Source organism: Opisthocomus hoazin, chromosome 6, assembly GCF_030867145.1.
Source record: "Opisthocomus hoazin isolate bOpiHoa1 chromosome 6, bOpiHoa1.hap1, whole genome shotgun sequence".
In the NCBI taxonomy this organism is placed as follows: Eukaryota; Metazoa; Chordata; class Aves; order Opisthocomiformes; family Opisthocomidae; genus Opisthocomus; species Opisthocomus hoazin.
The window spans coordinates 17603687-17624648 of NC_134419.1; the positions used below are offsets into that span (position 1 = coordinate 17603687).

The following is a 20962-nucleotide window of genomic DNA, read 5'->3' on the forward strand; positions in this document are numbered from 1 at the left end:
CCCCACACTGATAAATAGAAACTTAAGAATTTCCAAAAGAAATTATTCCCCATTCCAACTGCCTCTTTTAGCACAAAGGCCCAGCTCATTTTCACCAGAATGTTAAATGTTCCTAGCACATGTCTGCAGAGCCAAGAACCTGTGGATCATTTAAAGGACAGAATGAGAAAGAATAAAGCAAGCACCACGTGTATTTGACAGTTCAAGAACAGTGTGGAGAACAGTCAGCAGGTCAACAAGCACAGGTAATTAAGCTTTGGCTAGAGGCTAACAGACTGAGTAGGTTCAGGGCTCAGCAGCTCAGTAACAGAACCACGAAGACTCTCGACATGTTCCTATATAGAGGGAAATACAGGGATGTACCTGGTGCCTGCCTTTATGCTAAGGGAAAAAGTATCTTTTCACAAGGCAAGATTAGTATGTGGAATAGGAATCGGCCAATCAGGAACCTAGGAGAAAAGATCATGTCCAGTCTCCCCGATGAAAGTGAGAACCAGTGCCAGGCAAGGTAGGAGGCTGCAGAAACAGTACTGGGACTGCAGTCATAAAACCCAGTTATGGTGGAAGAGAAATTCTTTGGCCTGCCATCCTCCTAGGAACACTCTGGGATGGTTATCTCCTGGTACAGGAGTGAGTTCCTTGCTTCAGTGAAAGACAAGCAAGAGCAGGACTGAAGGATCTGGCACTGGAAGAGGAAGTTTGCATAGGGAAGTAGTGGTGTTACTCACTCCCAGATGTAAGCCGTTTTTCCTTTTCTCTCACGAAAAGCAGGGGATTACTCTGGGCATACTAGCACAAGATCTGGGTCCGTATGGATGAGCAGTTGCCTATCTCTCCAAACAACTGGATGCAACTGCAAAGGGTTGGCCTGGATGCCTGTGAGCCATTGCAGCTGTAATATTAAATATACAGGAAGCCCGAAAATTTATCTTGGGCCAGAAAATGACTGTCTTGGTGTCCCACACGGTATCTGCAGTATTGGAAGCAAAAGGAGGACACTGGCTTTCTCCACAAAGATTCCTGAGATATCAGGCCATACTGGTAGAACAGGATGATGTGGAGATTATAGTTACTAACATTGTCAATCCAGCTTCCTTTCTCAGTGGAAACACAGGAGAACCGGTGCATCATGACTGCTTGGAGACCATTGAAGCAACCTATGCAAGTCGCCCGGATTTGAGAGACAGCCCTATGGAAAATGGAGAAAACTGGTTCACAGATGGAAGCAGCTATGTTCTGAGTGGTAAGAGACACGCGGGGTATGCTATTACCACCAGTCAAGAAATCCTAGAGTCAGGACCTTTGCCCATAAACACCTCTGTCCAAAAGGCAGAGATAATTGCTTTAACCCATGCCTTGGAATTGGCCCAAGGCAAAGTTGTGAATATATACACAGACTCGAAGTATGCCTTTGGAGTTGTGCATGCGTATGGAGCGATCTGGAAGGAAAGAGGATTATTGAACTCTCAAGGGAAAAACATCAAACATGCAGAAGAAATTTTGAAACTACTGGAGGCAGTTCAACTCCCCGAGAAAGTGGCAATCACACATATTAAGGTGCACCAGAAAGTGAGCTCAAAATTGGAAAAAAGAAACGAGCTGGTGGACAGAGAGGCAAAACAGGTGGCCAAAAAGGAGGTAAAAACTGAAGGGGCTTTCATCCCTGATGGATGAATCTCCCTAGAAGGTAAGCCAGAATATACTAAGGAACACCAGAAACTTCTCACAGATCTAGAAGAGTCATATAATGAGGAAGGATGGGCTCAAACCCCACAGGGAAAACTAATCATTCCCTTCTGTCTGATATGGCATTTGATAAGGAAAGAACATTAAAAAGGCATTGGGGGACAAAGGCTCTGTACATTTAATTAGAGAGATTGTGGCCAGAAACTTATACACCACGGTGAGACAGGTGACTCAGCAGTGTGATCTTTGCCTCCAGACTAATCTGAAAAATAACCCTAAACCAGAAATGGGTCAGACTGGAAAAGGTAATGGGCCTGGGCAGCTATGGCAAATTGATTTCACTGAACTCCCAAGAAAAGGGGGGTACCGATATCTATTGGTATTAACCAATACATTTTCAGGTTGGCCAGAAGCATTCCCGACCAGGACGGCTAAAGCTCGAGAAGTGTAGCCTTTGGCGTTGCAAGAGTACAGGAGATTCTTACAGTGAATGGAAAAGGAACCAATTATGATGAAAACTGGAGTCCAATAAGTATTTTGAAAAGATGCTGAATAATGATGTACTATAATAGAATAAGAATAGTAAAAGAATTTACTAACTTTTTTGAAAAGGGGGGACTGAAGGAAGGGGTTAAAAGAGATTTGAACAGAAGTGGCATTACCTAATGTTGCTGTGCATTTAAAAAACTGATAGTGCTTATCTATTGTCTAAATTAACTGAAGCAGAGAGTCTTGCATCTCCATACAAAGGGGTTAGTTCCTGATAGGGGCTGGGAGTCACCTAGAACCAGTCACGACCGACCCTGCTGTATGGATGGGAGCCAGAAGAGAACTGAGTTTGCACAGAAACAAAGGTCAATCAGTGGACACCGTGATAAAGAGGATGGGCCTTCATCGTGGGACCCCCAACGACCACCACTAGGAGGCACTGCGCAAGCGCAGCTGGGAGGAGTCTATGGAAATTACTTCTTGGAACTAATTATAATATGGAAATTATTTCTTGGAACTGATTTTGATATGCAATGAGGATAGATGCATATGTATAGGTGTATTGGGAAATCTAATGTATATGTAATACTTGATTGTATAAATTGAAGAGACATGTTGCTGCTCGGCGTGCACGACTTTGGTGGGACTACCCCCTGTGCTGCCCGGCACCAAATAAACTTACCTACTTTACAATCTTACAGACTGTGGAGTCTGCTTTCCACACGTCAGTGTGCTGGCTGCAGGAAGACATGAAAAGAAAAGGGAGTATGAAGGTCAAAAACCCACTGGCCATCATGTTAAGGAGGAGGAGGAAGGAAATACTGAGAGAGAAGCAGAGAGAAATATTTAGTAAACCCCAAATGAAGCAAACAATCTCTCTCAAGTGGTAAAGAGGACCTAAGGCTGGAGAGAAGGATGAGGTTAAAATATTCTGCTAAACCAGCACGATAAATCATCAACATCGAAACTGAAATCCCTTGCTGGCAAACACAGGAATGAGAAGTATGGGATACAGTCAGTATATTAAGAGACCAGTGGATAGCAGCATATTTTTTACTACCAAAATATTGGGTTGTCATGCCGTATGTTTTGGTTGTAGCTCATCTGCTGACGAATACATTGCTTGACCCAAGAACAAATCCATGTTCGGCTCTGGTAAGTCAGCACAAGCTGCAAAGATTTGTGCTTTTTGTGTAGAGTTCGTATTTCTCTAAGACGATGACCACTATTGTAGCTGTCCCACACCAAGACCATCTGGGAGATGACCAGCATGTTTTATAAGGATAGGAGTGAAAGGCATAGAATAAGAGTGAGAAAGAGAACAAAGAGGACAACATCATATAAGCTAGCTATATGCACCTTCTACAAATTTGTAAGAATATTTCAAGAATAAAAACTCAGAAAGCTCTGCCTAAAGAATCACGTTAGTGTATTCCTTCTGATAGTTTAGTGTGGTCTCAGTCTCAATTTTACTATTCTGCTATGAAGCTGATGATTTCTTCTCAGAAGTTAGGAATAAAAGCTGCAAATTGTAGAGAAATTTCTTCAGATATAAAGTTATACATGAAGAGAAAAACTGAATACCAATTCAGGCCACGGCATAACACCTATCCAACCAAAAACTGGTGTGCATGTAGTATGTAAGGGGAAGGCTTATTTGCTAATTAGACCAGAAAAAACCCACATTATTCTTGCTTACCATATTTATTGACTCTAAGTGGAAAAAACCTGACAAGTCATAACAGATGACTCATTACCATACATACTGTCTGTATCCCCTGTTCATGTAAATTTCCACTGAGAAAGAAAAATACACATTTTGAAAGAAGTTTATAAATTCATTTGATAAACAGACTTCCAATAAACTTGTGAAAGTTTTTTCAAGACTTGCATCTCATGTTTTCTGAAGCAAAACACTTAAAGCACACCTGACATCTGACTTCCATATACCTCAGGGGTTTTCTATGTAGTCTTCACTAAAGTGTACTTACAAAATGTTTCACAGTACCAGAGCATGAGTTCCTCCGTCAGCGTCAACACCTGTGAACTAGATACTCACTGTGAACAAAGCTCCTATAAAAACAACCGTTCAAAAACGAAGAGGGCATTAGCAGTCAAGTTTCTTTGGGAGATAGTACGTTGCATTTGGTTCTGACTTTCTTATAAACAGCAGCAGACAAAAAGCATGGTAATCATTTAAATTATTTAAAGCTCTTCAGTTTTAAGAGCATTTGTAAAAACAGACCCAATTATAGCAAACTGATATTTGCATAATTAACTTTGAAACAAAGCATTTTGTTAGTGATAAATGCATTAAGAGCTGAAATGCATTAAGACAAGCTATTCTGTTTGTTAGCTTGTCAGATATGTGTGCTGAAGCTGCTGCTTCTACTTAGAAGATGTTTAGTACAGCACAACAGATATTTTAAAATACAGAAGCTGGAATGTTTTTTCAATTGTGGCATACTACATCTGAGAAGATTACCATGACAAACACAAAAAGGAAGGAGGACTGAAAGCCATGATTTATAGACGTTCTAATTTTTCACTTAGAAATTCTTCCACGCTATCTGTATTCCACTTGAGGATGCTCAGTTCTTCTGCAATGTTCCCACTGTCATCCAGCAGCTTTAGTACAGGGTCAGAACCACGCACATACTGCAGGGGGAAAGAGAGAGAAAAAAAAAAACCACCAACAAAAAACAAACAAAAAGTCAGTTACCTGATCTGGGAAATGCATTCTCTATATTAACACTCCTCCCTCCCTAATTGTTTTAAATCAGTTAAAAAGATGTCAATACAAGAAGAGTAAAAAGTCCAAAGAGTGACACACCATGGAGTGTGAATAGTTAAGAAGAGACCACTAAATTAAATCAGAGTGTTCTGGGCAAACTCTGGCAATACAATTTGTGCTAAGAAATCAACCTAAGCTTTGGCTTTTTAAAGCTTACAATTCTTAAAAAACAAATGAGCTTCGTTGTTTCTGACAATGCTCAATGCTGTAAATATTCCAGTGCCATGTATTTTATTCTGATTTTATGAATTTCATTACTAGAGTGTTTAACAACAATGTATTCTACTTTTCTTGAAGAAAACATCTATAAAAATCATATTAAGCTTATGAGATCAGTCTTTCAGCTTGTTCTCTCCTATGCTGCTACCCCCTCTCCAGTACCTGCTGTCCAGATTCAAAGAAGTAGGTTTTCAAAGCTACAGTTTTGTGCATGTGTGTATGCGAGGGAAGAACCAGTAAGAGGGGAGACACCACACTGAAACTTTAAAGACAGAGAGATGCCGCAGGTTGCACACTCCACCGCCAGCAGTTGGCCAGTGTCTGCAGCTCTGGATTAGATGCTTTCTCAGAGCTACTTGTCTTAAGTCAAGCAAGTAGGGAACAGCTTCAGTTCCGCCTTCTGACTTGCATTTAATGTCAAAGAGAGGAAAGTAAATCAAGCAGCTGAATGATTTTTCTCATATCATCAATAGCATTTTCACCATTTTAGAAACTTCCAGTCACTTTAACAGCTCGAAGTTCTACTATCAATTTCTAATGTAATCACATTCTTTCCCATTGTGTTGCATCTGTGCCTACGAAGCTTTGCTGGTAACATAATACTTTAATGCTTCTGAAGACTCACTAAGTCGCAAAATACGTAATGCAAATAAAAGCTTTTAACAGTATTAGAAGGCTCTAACCATTTAAGTTTATGGAAAGATTTACCCAGGAGTATTTTACTTTACCCTACTGAGCTAAGCTAGTTGGTTTTACTTAATGAAGCTAGTGGCATCTCTAATCTATTTTCTGAAAGTCTTGTAAAATAAATACAGATCCATTTACACTATTTTTTTTTTCTGATAGTGCTCTGTACCAATTGTATTCCAGACTGCTTTGATGTTCAATACAGCCACAGAGTTTAAAACAAAAATGAAACAGTCAGACATGTAGAAGGAGAGAAAGCTTTTGAAAGAAACTGGAGGACTGGGAGACATGAATGCACGAGACAGAGGAAATCTGTTTTAGATGGAATCTGCTGCTGAGAAGACAAATCACTTACTGCAGCCATGCATAGCTACGAAGTGATTCCAGATGGTGCCATTTGGTGAATGGAGATGGGAGCACAAGATATGAGAATCAAGATATATATCTGTGAAGTACGCTGGAAGCTCACACAGGATTTTAAGAGGAAGGTGAAGTCTTACACTGGATCTTGAAACCAAAGAATTGTTTGAGCTTAAGGCAGTGCAGCTTATGCAGCTTTGCATATATGCAAGTCACAAGAAACATCATTCAGCATGTGCATTTCTATAAAGCTGGATGTTTGACTATAAAGAAAAACAGAATTCTAGAACACAGCAAGGAAATTCTGAGAGGGAAGAGAAAAAAAAAAATCTGAGAATTACTTGATGTCTGGAAATGGCAGCTCCATCAGAAAATGAGAGGAGAAGAGAATAGGAGAAAAGGAAACCATGGCAGAATAAGCTTAAGTAAATCCAAGATATCCACAGAGCAAGGACAGAATGCAAGCATTCCTCACATTGTTGTTTTGCCATCTGCTATTACTTTTGGGTTCCAGTGTATTTTTTCATGGATTAAAAACAAACAACAACAAAACCCCAACCAACAACAACAAAGAATTGGTACCAAACAGTTACTGAGCAATAACCCAATTAATATTAGCAGCATGAACTTGTAAATGTTTATACTGGGACTGCAAATATATGTCCTCTGCTAAAGGATTACTTGATTAGCAAATAAGGAACAATCCACAGAAAGACTACCTCCACCAAACTTAATTCTTCCTAACATTCCAAATAAAAAAAGTTAGGTTACTACTCACCTTGATCTGCAGTCCCCTGAAGAGTTTTGGCTTATCGCTCCTGACAAAAGCTATGGTTTGGAGAAAAGAAAGACAATCAAACTCTTCTTCACTTGCATAAAGTAGATTACATTCAAGCTAGTATTCCCTGAATTATTTCTTTGGGAATGATGCTTTAGAAGGTATTTTAGTGTTAAAACTCTCAATATCCTCACAAAATTAGTAATACTAAACCTACTGTCCCTAAGGAACACCCTGTTTTTGCTAGTATTCCAAACAAGCTTCATATCTGCTTGGATTTTCCTCAAATACTAGTGCAACTGTCTAAATCAGTTTATGTGTGTGTACAACTGAGTCTTCAGCAGACTGGCCCATATGCTGCTGTGATACCCAAATGCGAGGAAAAGCGTTAGAGCGATCAAAATCTGGCTGAAGATAAGCTTTGTGAGGGAGGCTGAGCACGAGACGCCTCCCATCAGCACAGTCCACGCAAGCTGCGGCAGTGCGGCTGAAGGGGCACAGAGGAAACTGTGGGTAGAGGTGTTACGCTTGCAGACAAGCCGGACAATCTTGTCTTGCAGAGATCTCTGAGGTTACAAGTTGAAAACAAGAACAGAAAACAAGAAGAGAAGCTCGCATCTCCTTTTCTCTTGACACTCCTAAAGGCAATCAGCTTTAAGAGGGACTCTATGCCCTGTCATGTAGCTACGCAGAGAGGAGTTCAGGTCGGAGGTGGGCTGCTGCTGAACAATTCTTGGCTTGAAGCATCAGTCAGCAAACAGCAGGCATTAACAGCAGCAGAGTCCCTGTCTACCTACAGCACAACCCAGGTCTTGTGTTAACATTACCTTTAAAACAAAAAGATAGTATGAATTATTTCAGGACAAAGTGTGAGCATAATCCTCAACTTCCAAACACTTTAGCCTAATGAATGTCTGAGTTCTACAAGTATTTAAAATTTATTTAGAAAACAGCAGTCTTCATTCCTCCTTCGTACACTCAGGTTATGCTGAAGGCTGCATTTAATAGCTGTATGGCCATTACATGGATCCAGGACACTCCTGTAGTATGTCAGCAGAGTCTCCCCACGGATGGACCCTGTCAGTGCGGACTGACTGTCACGAAGGCACCAGCTGCATGTTAAAGCTGCTTCTTCAGGGTTAGACAACAATGAATCTCTCACAAATTGCAGTGCATCCCTGGTGCATGGAGATGAGCGCAGTCTCGGGACTAGGGTTTCACACTGCCTCACGAAGTGTAATGCTTTCCTCAGTAATTGTAGAGATGTCCCCTGGCATCTTTGTACCTATCTTAGTATTCCGGTAGACTTAACCTTAACTCTCTCAGCATGCATATACAGAGTGGCACTTATTTTCTTCCCTCTTCCACTGAGCTCCTGGAACAGATCAAAATCCCACACTCTGCCTGCTTCATCAACTCCTGCACAGGATACACAAGTTAAAAAAACACCAATGGCCCAATGAGCTGCCATGAAGAAAGCTACCCATGACCCCTGAAGAAGAAAATACAGCTTGTTTTCATTCTTTCTATAGAACTATACACTAATGTCATACTGTAAGCTATACTTGTGTAACAATTTAAAATAGCACTAAATAACCAGTACTTGCTCACATACTGCAGTTCAATTCTGATTTAAACTCAAAGACATAATTTTCAGCTGCAGTGTCTCCCACGTCCTTGTGACCTCTTAGTTATCTTGGCTGTCATCAACAGTAGCATGCAAAAAAAGTGCCAAAGATATTTCTTATTCTTTGTTAGGTCCACAGCACAATAAACTATTTCATGGGAAGTTTTTCCACATTTTTTTTCCATTTAAATCTAAACCTGAAATCAGTCTCTAGGGCTTTATATGAAAAGGAGGTTGTAAGAAGCAGTCAGTACAGTGAGTAACTTTTAATTGCAAAACTTAAAAACGGTAAGAGCACAGTAAAATGGATAAAGTTTCAGAAGCAAATCTGAGCTGTGGAACTCCATGGTGTTAAAGACTAGCCTTTGGGCATTAACTCAGGTTACAGCACTTCAAGCGTGTAACAGGTGTGAGGATTTGTTACTTGAGTGACAGATGAAAGCTCATTTGGACAGGAATGGCTGTTCTCTGGCTGCAGTGCCAGACTGAACAAGTTCACATAAAATGGGAACAGAATTAGGTGGAAGAAGAAAGTATTCTATAGGCAGTATTACATTTTGTCACTTTAAAAGTAGCTATTACAGACTTGTATCAATGTCAAATGTCTAAATCTTCTGAAAGCTGAAGCACTATAGAGTGTTTTTCCTGAAATTTTAGACAGCTGGAACAAAATCGATTTCTGTTAACGGCATATTTCTTTCTAATACTGATCATAGTGACTTTCTGCATTGGTCACTTGAATTTGCAATGCAAAGAAAAACACTCCCTGTACAAAAAACTCACTTTGTATATTCTCACTTTAGGAAGCTAAAGTGAGAAACTAATATACTGACAGGCACTAAAAACACAGATTATCCCATCAAAACTTTTTATTTTTTCTTTCCACAAAATCATGCCCTAAGTTGACAGCCTTGGAATGGAACTGAAGGGTTAAGAAGTCAGATGTAGCTACAGTGCACATTTCAGGACACGTGGCTGCTCGCTTGCTTACATGCGATGTGGTGCGCAGGCCCCCACCTTCAGCACTGCCCTAATAGTTTCCACCCTGTACCCTGACATCAACAGTGTTGCTTCCTATGATCCTATGTCCGAAGGCTACTTGCACATTGTAGAATCATAGAATAGGCTGGGTTGGAAGGACCTTTAAAGGCCATCTAGTCCAACCACCCTGCAATAAGCAGGGACATCTACCACTAGATCAGGTTGCTCAGAGCCCCGTCCAACCTGGCCTTCAATGTTTCCAGGAATGGAGCACAGACCACCTCTCTAGGCAACCTGTGCCAGTGTTCCAACACCCTCAATGTAAAAAACTTCTTCCTTATAGCCAGTCCAAACCTACCCTCTTTCAGTTTAAAGCCATTACCTCTTGCCCTATCCCTACATGCCCTTGTCAAAAGTCCCTCTCCAGCTTTCTTGTAGGCCCCCTTTAAGTACTAGAAGGCTGCACTAAGGTCTCTCCAGAGCCCTCTCTTCTCCAGGCTGAACAGCCCCAAATCTCTCAGCCTTCCCTCACGGAAGAGGTGTTCCATCTGCCGGATCATTTTTGGGGCCCTCCTCTGGCCCCACTCCAACAGCTCCATGTCATTCTTGTGCTGAGGGCTTCAGAGCTGGATGCAGGACTCCAGGTGGGGTCTCATTAGAGCCGAGAAGAGGGACAGAATCCCCTCCCTCGACCTGCTGGCCAAGCTGCTTTTGATGCAGCCCAGGATATGGTTGGCCTTCTGGACTGTGAGCGCACATTGTCGCCTCATGTCCAGCTTTTCATCCACCAGTACCCCCAAGTGCTTCTGGGCAGGGCTGCTCTCAATCCCTTCATTCTCCAGCCTGTATTGATATTGGAGGTTGCCCCAACCCAGGTGCAGGACCTTCCACTTTGCATTGTTGAACCTCATGAAGTTCACAAGGGCCCACTTCTTGAGCTTGTTCAGGTCCTTCTGGATGGCAGCCCGTCCCTCAGGCATGTCGACCACAGCACTCAGATTGATGTTGTCTGCAAACTTGCTGAGGGTGCACTCGATCCCACTGTCTAGGTCATAGATGAAGATATTAAACAGTACTGGTCCCAGTACAGATCCCTGAGGGACACCACTTATCACCGATCTCCATCTGGACACTGACCCATTGACCACTACCCTCTGGATGCAACCTTCCAACCAATTCCACATCCACCAAACAGTCCACTCATCAAATCCATCTCTCTCCGATTTAGAGAGAAGAATGTTGTGGGGGACCATGTCAAAGGCCTTACAGAAGTCCAGGAGATCACATCCATAGCTCTTCCCTTGTCCACTGATGTAGTCACGCCATCATAGAAGGCCACGAGGTTGGTCAGGTGGGACTTGCCCTTGGTGAAACCATGCTGGCTGTCTCAATTCATCTCCCTGTTCTCCACGTGTCTTAGCATAGCTTCTAGGAGGAAGTGTTTCATGATCTTCCCAGGCACAGAGGTGAGGCTGACAGGTCAGTAGTTCCCAAGGTCCTCCTTTCTATCCTTTTTAAAAATGGGTGCAATGTTTCCCTTCCTCCAGTCTTCAGGGACTTCACCTGACTGCCATGACTTTTCAAATATCATGGAAAGTGGCTTGACAACTACATCAGCCAATTCCCTCAGGACTCTTGGATGCATCTCATCGGGTCCCATAGACTTCTGTGTATTCAGGTTCCTCAGGTGGTCACAAACCTGATCTTCTCCTGCAGTGGGAGGGACTTTGCTCCCCCAATCCCTGTCTTGCAGTCCACCCACTCAAGAGGTGTGAGAAGAGAGGTTGCCAGTGAAGACGGAGGCAAAAGCCTTGTTGAGTACCCCAGCCTTCTCCTCGTCTGTTGTTATCAGTTTGCCAGTCTTGCTCATCGCAGGCGTTACGCTTTCTTTGACCTTCCTTTTCTGGATGGCATACCTGGAGAAGCCCTTGTTATTCTTAGCATCCCTTGCCAAGTTCAGCTCCATCCATGCCTTGGCTTTCCTGACCCCATCCTTGCACAACCAGGCAGCATCCGTGCACTCTTCCCAGGATACCTGTCCCTGCTTCCACTGCCTGTGCAGTTCCCTCTTGCCTCTTAGTTTGTCCAGCAGGTCTCAACTTAGCCATGCCAGTCTCTTGCCCTCCTTGCCTGACTTCTTACGCCTGGGGATCAACAGCTTTTGCACTCTATGGAAAGTGTCCCTAAAGACTGGCCAGCTCTGTCCTGCTCTCTTGTCCCCAAAGGCAGTTTCCCAGGAGGTTCTATTGACTAACTTCTTAAAGAGCTGGAATTTTTTTTTCCTAAAGTTGAGGGTCCTGACCTTACTCTTAGTCTGACCCACATCCCTCAGGACTGCAACCTCCACCAGTGCGTGCTCACTGCAGCCCAGGATGCCTCCAATCTTGACGTCACTTCTGAGCTCATTTGCGTTGGTGACCAAGGGGTTCAATATTGCATCCCCTGTGGTGGGGCTGTCCATTACCTGGCTTAAGAAGTTATCGTCAATGCACTCCTGGAGTCTCCTGGATTGCCTACAGCTCGCCGTGCTACTTTTCCAGCAGCTGTCAGGGTGGTTGAAGTCCCCCAGCAGGATGAGAGACTGTGAGCGTGATGCATCCTGTAGCTGGAGTAATAAGGCTTTGTCAGTAGGCTCCCCTTCATCAGGCAGCCTGTAGCAGACACCAACCACAAGGTTCCCTTTGTTGCCTCGGCCTCTAATTCTTATCCATAAGCTTTCAACCTGCTCATGGCTGTTCTTCAGAGACAGCTCTTCACACTCTTTCCACTTCTTGATGTAGACAGCAACACCTCCGCCCTGCTTCCTTGCCTGTCCCTTCTGCACAGCCTGTAGCCATTGATAGCTGCACTCCAATTATGGGATTCATCCCACCAAGTTTCAGTAAGGGCAACTAGGTCATAATTTTCTAGCAGTGTGGTGGCTTCCAACTCCTCCTGTTTGTTGCCCATGCTGCATGCATTGGACGCAACATCTTTATACCACTATTTAACAGCTGGATGTTGAATACTAAAATCTTAGCTACGTCCCCATTTTCCTCTTCCTGTGGCAGCTTTAGAAATTACACACTGCAGAGAAACAAGCATTTATATAATCCAACCATGGGTGAGCAGGGAAGGCATTTTCCACTTTGACTTCCACAAGATGAACTCTGAGCTTGGTGCCATGACACTATGTTCCGGTGAATTAAACACCAGACTAGAAGTCAGAGCTGTTCTACTGCCAGCTTTGCAACTGTCCTTTCACGTAATGTTACAAAAATCACCTCACCTTACGCTCTTATAAAACATGTGCAGTATGAAAGCATATGCCTTCCATTTGCAGGCAAGCCTGAGGTGAGTGTACAGAGCAGGCGTGATTGCCATGCAATCAACTACAACTGAAAGGTCAGAGAAAAGCCTCAGATGCGTACTGGCATTTTGAAGCCTGCCCAGCTCCAAACTGTTTTGCAAAGAGAAGTAATACTGAACAGTACTGTTACAGACCTAAGCGCAGTCTCTGCCTACAAACACAGCAGAATGAGGAAACTCACTGTTACTGTTACAATGTCACTTTGTTTTGATATATAATACCTCTGTTTTGAGGAAGCCTGTGAAAACTAGTCTGTTGGAACTAAAGCCTAGAGTCCTCAGTGGAGATTACTAAGCAATCTAAGAATCACTCAGGCCCAAACGGCAAGTCTATGTATATGCATGCACATACCTGTGCTATTCTCTGAGGTACAGCAGGATATACCATAAGAAATCTTCCTGATCCAAAATGGATGTGACACCACATCTCTCCATGTAGAGTTGCAGATCTATATGCTAAGCATAACTTCTTTTTAAATACAGTTGGCTACCTACTGTTATATATTAAAGGCATGATCCAGACTACCAAGGATATCTACATTCAGGAATATTCACATTATTTAGATTCCTGCTTTAGGAGCGAAGATCTCCCACTTGATCTGTAACTGAAAAAATACAAAATGATGTTGATAAAAAATTAAACTTACCTCTTAATACTTGAATGGGAGCCAATATACAATGGCAGTAAAATCTCACACTGGTTTTCAAACAACTATGCACACAGACAAACATTTTTAACCTTGTCTTTCTCTACACGCATTAAGATAATAATGGCCTCAAATCAGAAAGGCCTGGAGGAGATTGAAAACCTTACTGTCTCTATCAATTTCAGATTTTAATGGCAGAAAAGCACAAGTCAGAGCTAGTCAAATCTTCAGCACAAGGTCAGCAATAAATTTTTACTGCACAATTTTTCCTCCTAGTAAGCTTCAGCATGTCCTCTAGCAAGAATCTAATGTGATTAAGTATCTGCCAGTAATGGAAAAGTCCACTTGTTCAAACTTCTGATCCTTTTGTTATTTAAAAAGCTGTGCTTTTAGTTTAGATTTATGCCATTGCTTACTGCTGTAACACTTACGAGGACTATGTATGCCCACGGGGATTCATCCAACTTCTTAAACTGGACATACCCTTCTCAGTTTATGCTGTTTTTCTAGGACACATAACCCTGTAGCTTTTCCTAAACTCTTGATGCTGTGTACAGATACACAACTTCATGTTACAGGTAAGTCTCATCGGAAATGCTGATTGCACACTGAAAAGCAGCAGTATACTTTTTTGATGACTGTGACTATTCCTCCTGTCTCTCAGTCCTGCACCAAGAGAACCCATTATGTGATCAGGGCAAAGAATTGCTAGTGCTCCGAGAGCAACATCAGAAATTAACACTTCCATCATCATTCATGAGTAAGGAGGAATGTGTCAAAATTAGTATAAAGCATGATCTATTTTCAGAGAAATGTTTAAAGTCTTTTTGTGATACATTCAAATGTTTCACACTGAATTAGCAATAGGAAGCACATGAGTTATTACTATCTTTCAAAAGACTTAGATTTTATCGAACAGTAGCATGGTACCTCATGCAACTCAATGCAGCACATACAACTGATTTTTAACACTCAAAATAAGAAAGACTAAACGTATACAAAATGAGTTTTAGGAAAAAATGAAGTGATCTAACACTAATAGACAAGAGGATGAGTAAAGTACATCTAAGTTGTTCCAAGTTAATTTCCATAAACAGAAAGCAAATGTGGAATTACTTGGCATAAACCAACACAGTAAGGGTAGTTTGCTTACCTTGGCCCTGGATTATAAGACACAAACAGTTTGGAAGCAAAAAAATTTACTAGCAACACAAATTTGTGCAGAATGTCACAACTTGTACATAAAAAAGGCAAAAAGGACTTGACTATAGCACAGACTTGACATTCTGTACCTGAAACGAACTCAAATAAAACAATGGTTTTATTGAGGCATTGCTAATTATCAAGTGTTAAACCCATGGAAAAGAAAAGCAGCCAAAACAAACAAACAAAAGAGTAGCAGAGTGATATTTTATGAAGAGTGGAAAACCCAGCATTTAATTATGTCACAAATACCTAAGCATTGCTAAGACAACTGGCAATATTTGCTAAAAATGTGAATGTCTGAATCGCTGGGAATACAGGCAAACCAAAAGTATTAATTTCTTTCCTCAGACTCTTTAATAATTTGTTTTGGGGACAAATACATGCTCTGCAGTTCTGAAGATCACATGAGCCTGCTTCAAAAGATACCATGAGAGCCCAGCAAAAAGAAGGAATTACAGCAAATACGAAGCACTCATTTACATTTTAATGGCTATAGCTCTTTACCTTTTGGAGACCTCAGTTTGAGATAAGAATTTAAATTTAAGTATCCATATGGCACTCAGTAACTACTATTTGTAGTCTATTAATCAAGTTACAATGCAGCTGTTCATGATAATATACAAAGCACCCCATGCTTTCTAAAGGAAATCCAAGACAGAGCTACCATCAAGCCTGAATAAGGAACTTCAGCAAAAAGCAAAGACAGGGTACTTTGTAGAAGCAGTAGGGCAAGAGACATTTCTAAATCTGAAGTACTGTTTTAGTTTGCAAATCATCTGTTTACAAAAGATCATGACAAAACAATGCATGTCTCCCACTACAATATCCCACATTTCGTAGCAAGAGTTTTACTAATATTTCTACTAATGCAACATTTAAGGTTAATAGAACTTTCTAACACTTTTTCACCAGTACTTAAGAATTACAGATTAAAATAACTAGGAAATAAGTGATCTTACCTAAAAATAGAATCCCATAACAAATTACATTTTAGTAGCTACAAGAATCCCCCTCATACTTGCAGAACTTGGGCACTATAATAGAGTGCTTACTGACTCTGAAGTCAGAGGCTCTAACGTAGTTGCATACTGCACGAGTTCAAGGATTCAGGACCTTGTTTCTGCAACAGATTTACCGGGAGCACATCCATTTCTTAACTAAGAGAGTCACACTGGGAGAGGTGAGTTATTTTATAGAACAAAAAGAATGCAGAGAAATATGAAACAAATGCTCAATGAAAAAAACAGCCTAATTCAGTTTTTGTTAAACTGGAAAGAACGTATGAGTCTAGACACTGTGATGTCCTATCTCATCATGAACAGGACACGGCTGCCACTGAAAAGTCAACTTAAACCAAATATGATAGATTAATCACTGACCCAGCTAATTTATTTAGTTCTATGGATGTCAGCCAAAAACTGTCACATTTTCTGTATTAGCTGGTATAATAAGATACCGCTTCATCTACGAATCTTGTCACTTATGTTTTCAATGTTCTACTTTGATGGAGTGCTTTCAAATGATAAATATTTAAGAACAGTTTTATACAGAACAATTTCAAAATATATATAATACAGGAATTAATTTTACAGTACAGCACTTATAATGGAGCAATTTATTTTTAAGGGAAAGTTAGCAGGAAAAATATTTAAGTGCTGAACTTATTAAAGAGGCTTACAGAAATGTGGTCTGTTACCTGCCTTATCACAAGAAGCTGTATTTGAAAAACACAGTAAACATCCTTGGCTGAATTCACAAAAGCATTTAGTAGTTTGTTACGCTATTACAAAGAATAACATTCAGTTTAAGGTTGAGATAAATCTTGTTGAGGAATAGGTTTTTTTCATCCTCTTGCTGAGGACTAGATTTTTTCCATCACTTGTCACTTCCTTGCTTTCCCAGTATCTACAAATAGATTCCATACATAATGATTCGCCCATTTCAGGCACATAGGTGTACTGAGCAACTATTTGTAGCTAAAAATTATATAACTGGTAATTTTGATAGAAATTTTGATAGAGAAGGACCACACAACATTGCATTTAGTAACTATGAGCAACGCAGGTTTTTCCAACTGTGTAACTTTTACAAACCTTTATTAATTCAACAAATTTTAATCCTTAACTATTTTAAGATGTGAATCTCATTATGGAAAACCCCACTGTTCATCCTTTGGCCAAATAAAATATAACCCACAAGCAGTCCACGACAATCAAGTCTGTGGGAGTAAGCCAAGTAACAAAACAATTTACACAGTTAAGTGAAGACTTCATGGTCAGATACAGAAGTTACATATACTAATCCATGTAATTCTAATACATACACAGTTCTGCAATTAGTGGTGCTATTTTGTGTATATTTTGGAAAAAAACCCACAAAACAAAAAACCCCCCAAATCCCACACCACTAAAAAAGCACCCCAGTATCCTAGCAGAAGCTATGGGAAAGGAATCAGAGTTATCTGCAATGAGACACTGGCACTGACAGGCTACACAGTTCAATGATGCCCACAAACACAACACTTCAAAAGCAGCAGCATGACCTTCAGGCAACCTAACTTCCGCAGCATCCAATTGCAAAGTTGAAATAAAACCACTCCTTGAATGTTAATGTCTTAAGATGGAGACATTAAATACTGTTTCTAGTAGACATCAAAAATCAAGAGGAAAATCTAAGTATTCTGAGATTAATACTAATGTGAGTACAAACACCAGCTGGAAGAATATACTCTTCTGCTTTTTAAAGTTTCTAAATATGCTTTTAAAATTTATCCCATCTTCCAACGTGTTATAATACCCCTAGAAGTAAATTTGGTCAAGATAAATTTAGGTTGGGTAATTACAGAAATTGATGATGAAAAGTCAAAAGAGGTCTTTAAGTGCATTAGTCAGTCCTTTTTTTCTTCTTACTGTACCAAAGAAGAACTGGTAGTCAAAACAGAGAGCCTACTGAAAAAACACTGAAATTTATTCAGTCATTTTAAAAAGCAAGCTACATTATTAACAGAATGTAAATCTTTGAGCAGGTTTAGATAACCAAGGATTGAAAGGAAAAAATATTTAAGATTTTCAACATTTTCCTTTTGTACTGTAAGCTTTTGGAACATGTTTTGTACTGTGCGCAGCAAAAACTGATGGCCATTCCCTTTCAGGACCTACACATGATGACTACAGAGGACATAATGCAGGCTGGAGCGAGGCTAACAGGTTGACCTTTTCCTTCAAACCTATAGCTCAGAAGAGCACTTAACGGTTACAAATCCACAGCCATAAAGAAGTTGACTGAATAGCCAACAACAGTTGGGAATGTTTTCATGTTTGGTAAATTTGAATGGTCACGGAGATACTATGGACTCCTGTACTAAGAAAGTTAATCTCCTCATGCCCCTGAAGTAGGACAAGTCATTTAAAAAATTCTTGCTTTGGCATTTTAAACAGTGGAAAAGACAAAACAGCTTTGCTCTGGTCTTGCAGTCAATTAACTGAACTGTGTGTGGCTAGAGGTTGCAGGAGAGGGTCTAAAGCAGCATAACCTATGTTAATTGTAACCCGTTTTAAAATCCCTTTTTTTACTTGTTAGTCAGCCTTCAAACAGAGAAGTATTAATACTGGCATGGTAGATGGAGACATGATGTTTATGCAATTTTAAGTCTAAAGCTAGATTAGTCTTTCTTCTCTATGTCCAAAGTACAGTATTAGAATCTTCATTACAGCAGGAAAAAAAAAAAAGTACTGCTATCATCTAAACTCTTCCTCCATTTAAAAGAAAATTCCAGTTTGAAATTTCTCACGGATGTTTTTCCTGCACCTTCCTCCCACCACACACTGATGGTACTTATTTTCTTTTTACATTAGTGTATTCCATTCACTTTAGCTGACTCATTCTCCACTGACAAAACAATTGTACTGCAGGATCTGTGAAAAGAAAGTAGTTCCACAAGTGCACAATATAATTTCATCTATCAATTATTGGAGACCAGTTCCGTAAGTCTCAGGTGAACGCAACTTTCCTGATACAATATATGAAATTTATGACTACTTGTAGTAGTACTTAAAAGCACATTTTGTCATTCAGCTGTGACAGTATTTCCTATTTGAAAGAATGGTTGCAGCTTTACTTACCCTGGACTTGAGGGAACCTTCCCAATTTTCATCCACATACCTCTAGGACAGCTCCTGCATAAAGCTGTAATAATAAACAGAAGCTGTTAATGACAGTAAAAAAAAAAAAAAATCTAAATTACTAGTTTACTTATAGTGAACTGTTGAACTACTTGTCTTTGAGAAGACAATATGCTATTGTGTTGACGGTAACCACAGGCAAGTAAGATCCTAAATAGAATCACAATTCCAGACCTGTCTCTGACTTATACTACAACTGACTGTTCACTCAAGATACACAATAATTTCCATTCATTATATTAAAAATGTAAAAACAGGAAAGAGAAGATCATTTGAGATACACTGTTGCTGGAAGCAAAGCTTCACGTAAAAAAAAAAAAAAAAGGCAATCAGACCTGTTACAATGGGAATTATGGGCTAGTAATGGGAAAACTTTATTTCTTCCTCTCCAAAGATGCTAAGAAAACCTCATTAAGTGAAATTTTAGTTTCCATTTCAAACCTAATTTGGACAGTGAAATACTGTTTATTATAAAGATCAGGCAGTGATTTTAGACTTCTGATTCAGGCTAACTATTAGAAGTTTACTGTAGTTAACTGTGATTGCAGAACGAGGACATCACATAAATAGACCTTAGCTGAAGTAATATATACAGGCTGGGCTAACTTTGATCCTTGCACTTAGATGTCAATGATTTCTGTCAGCTATGCAAGGTACTCAATGTTCTTAAAGCAAAGTATAAGTTCATTTCAATTTTATGTAGTATCTAAATAAAAAAAATATTGATCTTGTATACTGTCGTGTTTTTAAACTTCTTGGGGTTTTTCTGGCAACACGCAATTGATTCTATAGTTTGCTGAATCTTAAATACAAATTAACAACAGATTTTTTTTGGTGACCAAAATAGAACTTCAAACCGTAAAGTTAGGCATTTTAATCTTACACATAGTTGTCAATACTTTATACCAAACTGCACCCTTCTAACCCTGAAACCCCAATGTTTATAGAGAATCTGACAGAATATGCTTCATTTAAAATTTTTTAATTCAATTCATTACCTTCTACAAGCTATTAAGACCTCTGGTTTCATTTTCTTTTAGACAGTGTTTTCATATCAAATGTGCAAGTCAGGACATGGAAAAACATCATTTATTGAAATGAAGTAAATTCACATTTCACTTAAAATATGAACTGTGAATACATGTAATTAAAAATAAGCTTTTAATATGAAATTTAATTAGTACTAATCTCTCTGAAAAAGGAGTGAGAGTCATAATAGCAAACCACATATGATACGACAGAAGTCTCAAAGACAATTTTATTAACACTTTGTCATCGATCTATGTAGGCATTATGGACAGCAAGCAATACATCTTCATTTCAGAATATCAATCATCTGAATTCACGTCCAACTCAATATTTGCCTATATATTCTGAATTAGAACATAAGAAATCTTCTAATCATTTGCCAAGAAATTACAACTTCTTTCCTGACCTGAACTAATCGGCAATCACTACTTCGACATGAATCAGAACTAAAAGCATTACATTGCATTATGTGTTCCGAACCGCACCTCAGATACTTGCTTAACTACATCTACATTCAGATTTTCAACTACACATTAGAATTACGATAAAAACTAAGATTTTACTATTAAAATCCAGAACTGCTATGAAATAATACTCTAGAGATTAAATATACCAAATTTTTAAAGCTTCTTTTTTTCAGCACCAAAATAAAAATTTTAATTAAAAAGACAATGATAAACAGCTCAGATAGTAGCTTGCATAATGAAAGTTCCTCTGGACTTAAAACATTAAATCATTACAAAGATGGAGGAAACCTGGAATAGTGAGATTATAAACTTCACTTACCTTGTCTTTATTCATTATTCTTTAAAAAATATTCAACAACAATTGTATGTAAGTCTAGGATTGCTGATATTAGTTTTCACGCTCACTAACACACTGAACTGGTTCTCTGACATGGACAGTTATCTGCATTTTTCTATCAACAAG

General features: G+C 39.7%; 1 protein-coding gene across 1 annotated transcript in view; it reads right to left on the reverse strand.

The window, feature by feature from the left end:
- Positions 1–3860: 3860 nt before the first annotated feature.
- SELENOF (selenoprotein F) overlaps positions 3861–20962 on the reverse strand; it is a 30861-nt gene continuing 13759 nt past the window's right edge. Inside the window, exons 3-5 of the mRNA XM_075424858.1 lie at positions 18944–19007; positions 7014–7063; positions 3861–4833 (exon numbers count right to left, since the gene is read on the reverse strand). Coding sequence (XP_075280973.1) covers positions 4702–4833; positions 7014–7063; positions 18944–19007 — 246 coding nt within the window. The 3' untranslated portion in view covers positions 3861–4701. The remainder of the gene's footprint in view (positions 4834–7013; positions 7064–18943; positions 19008–20962) is intronic.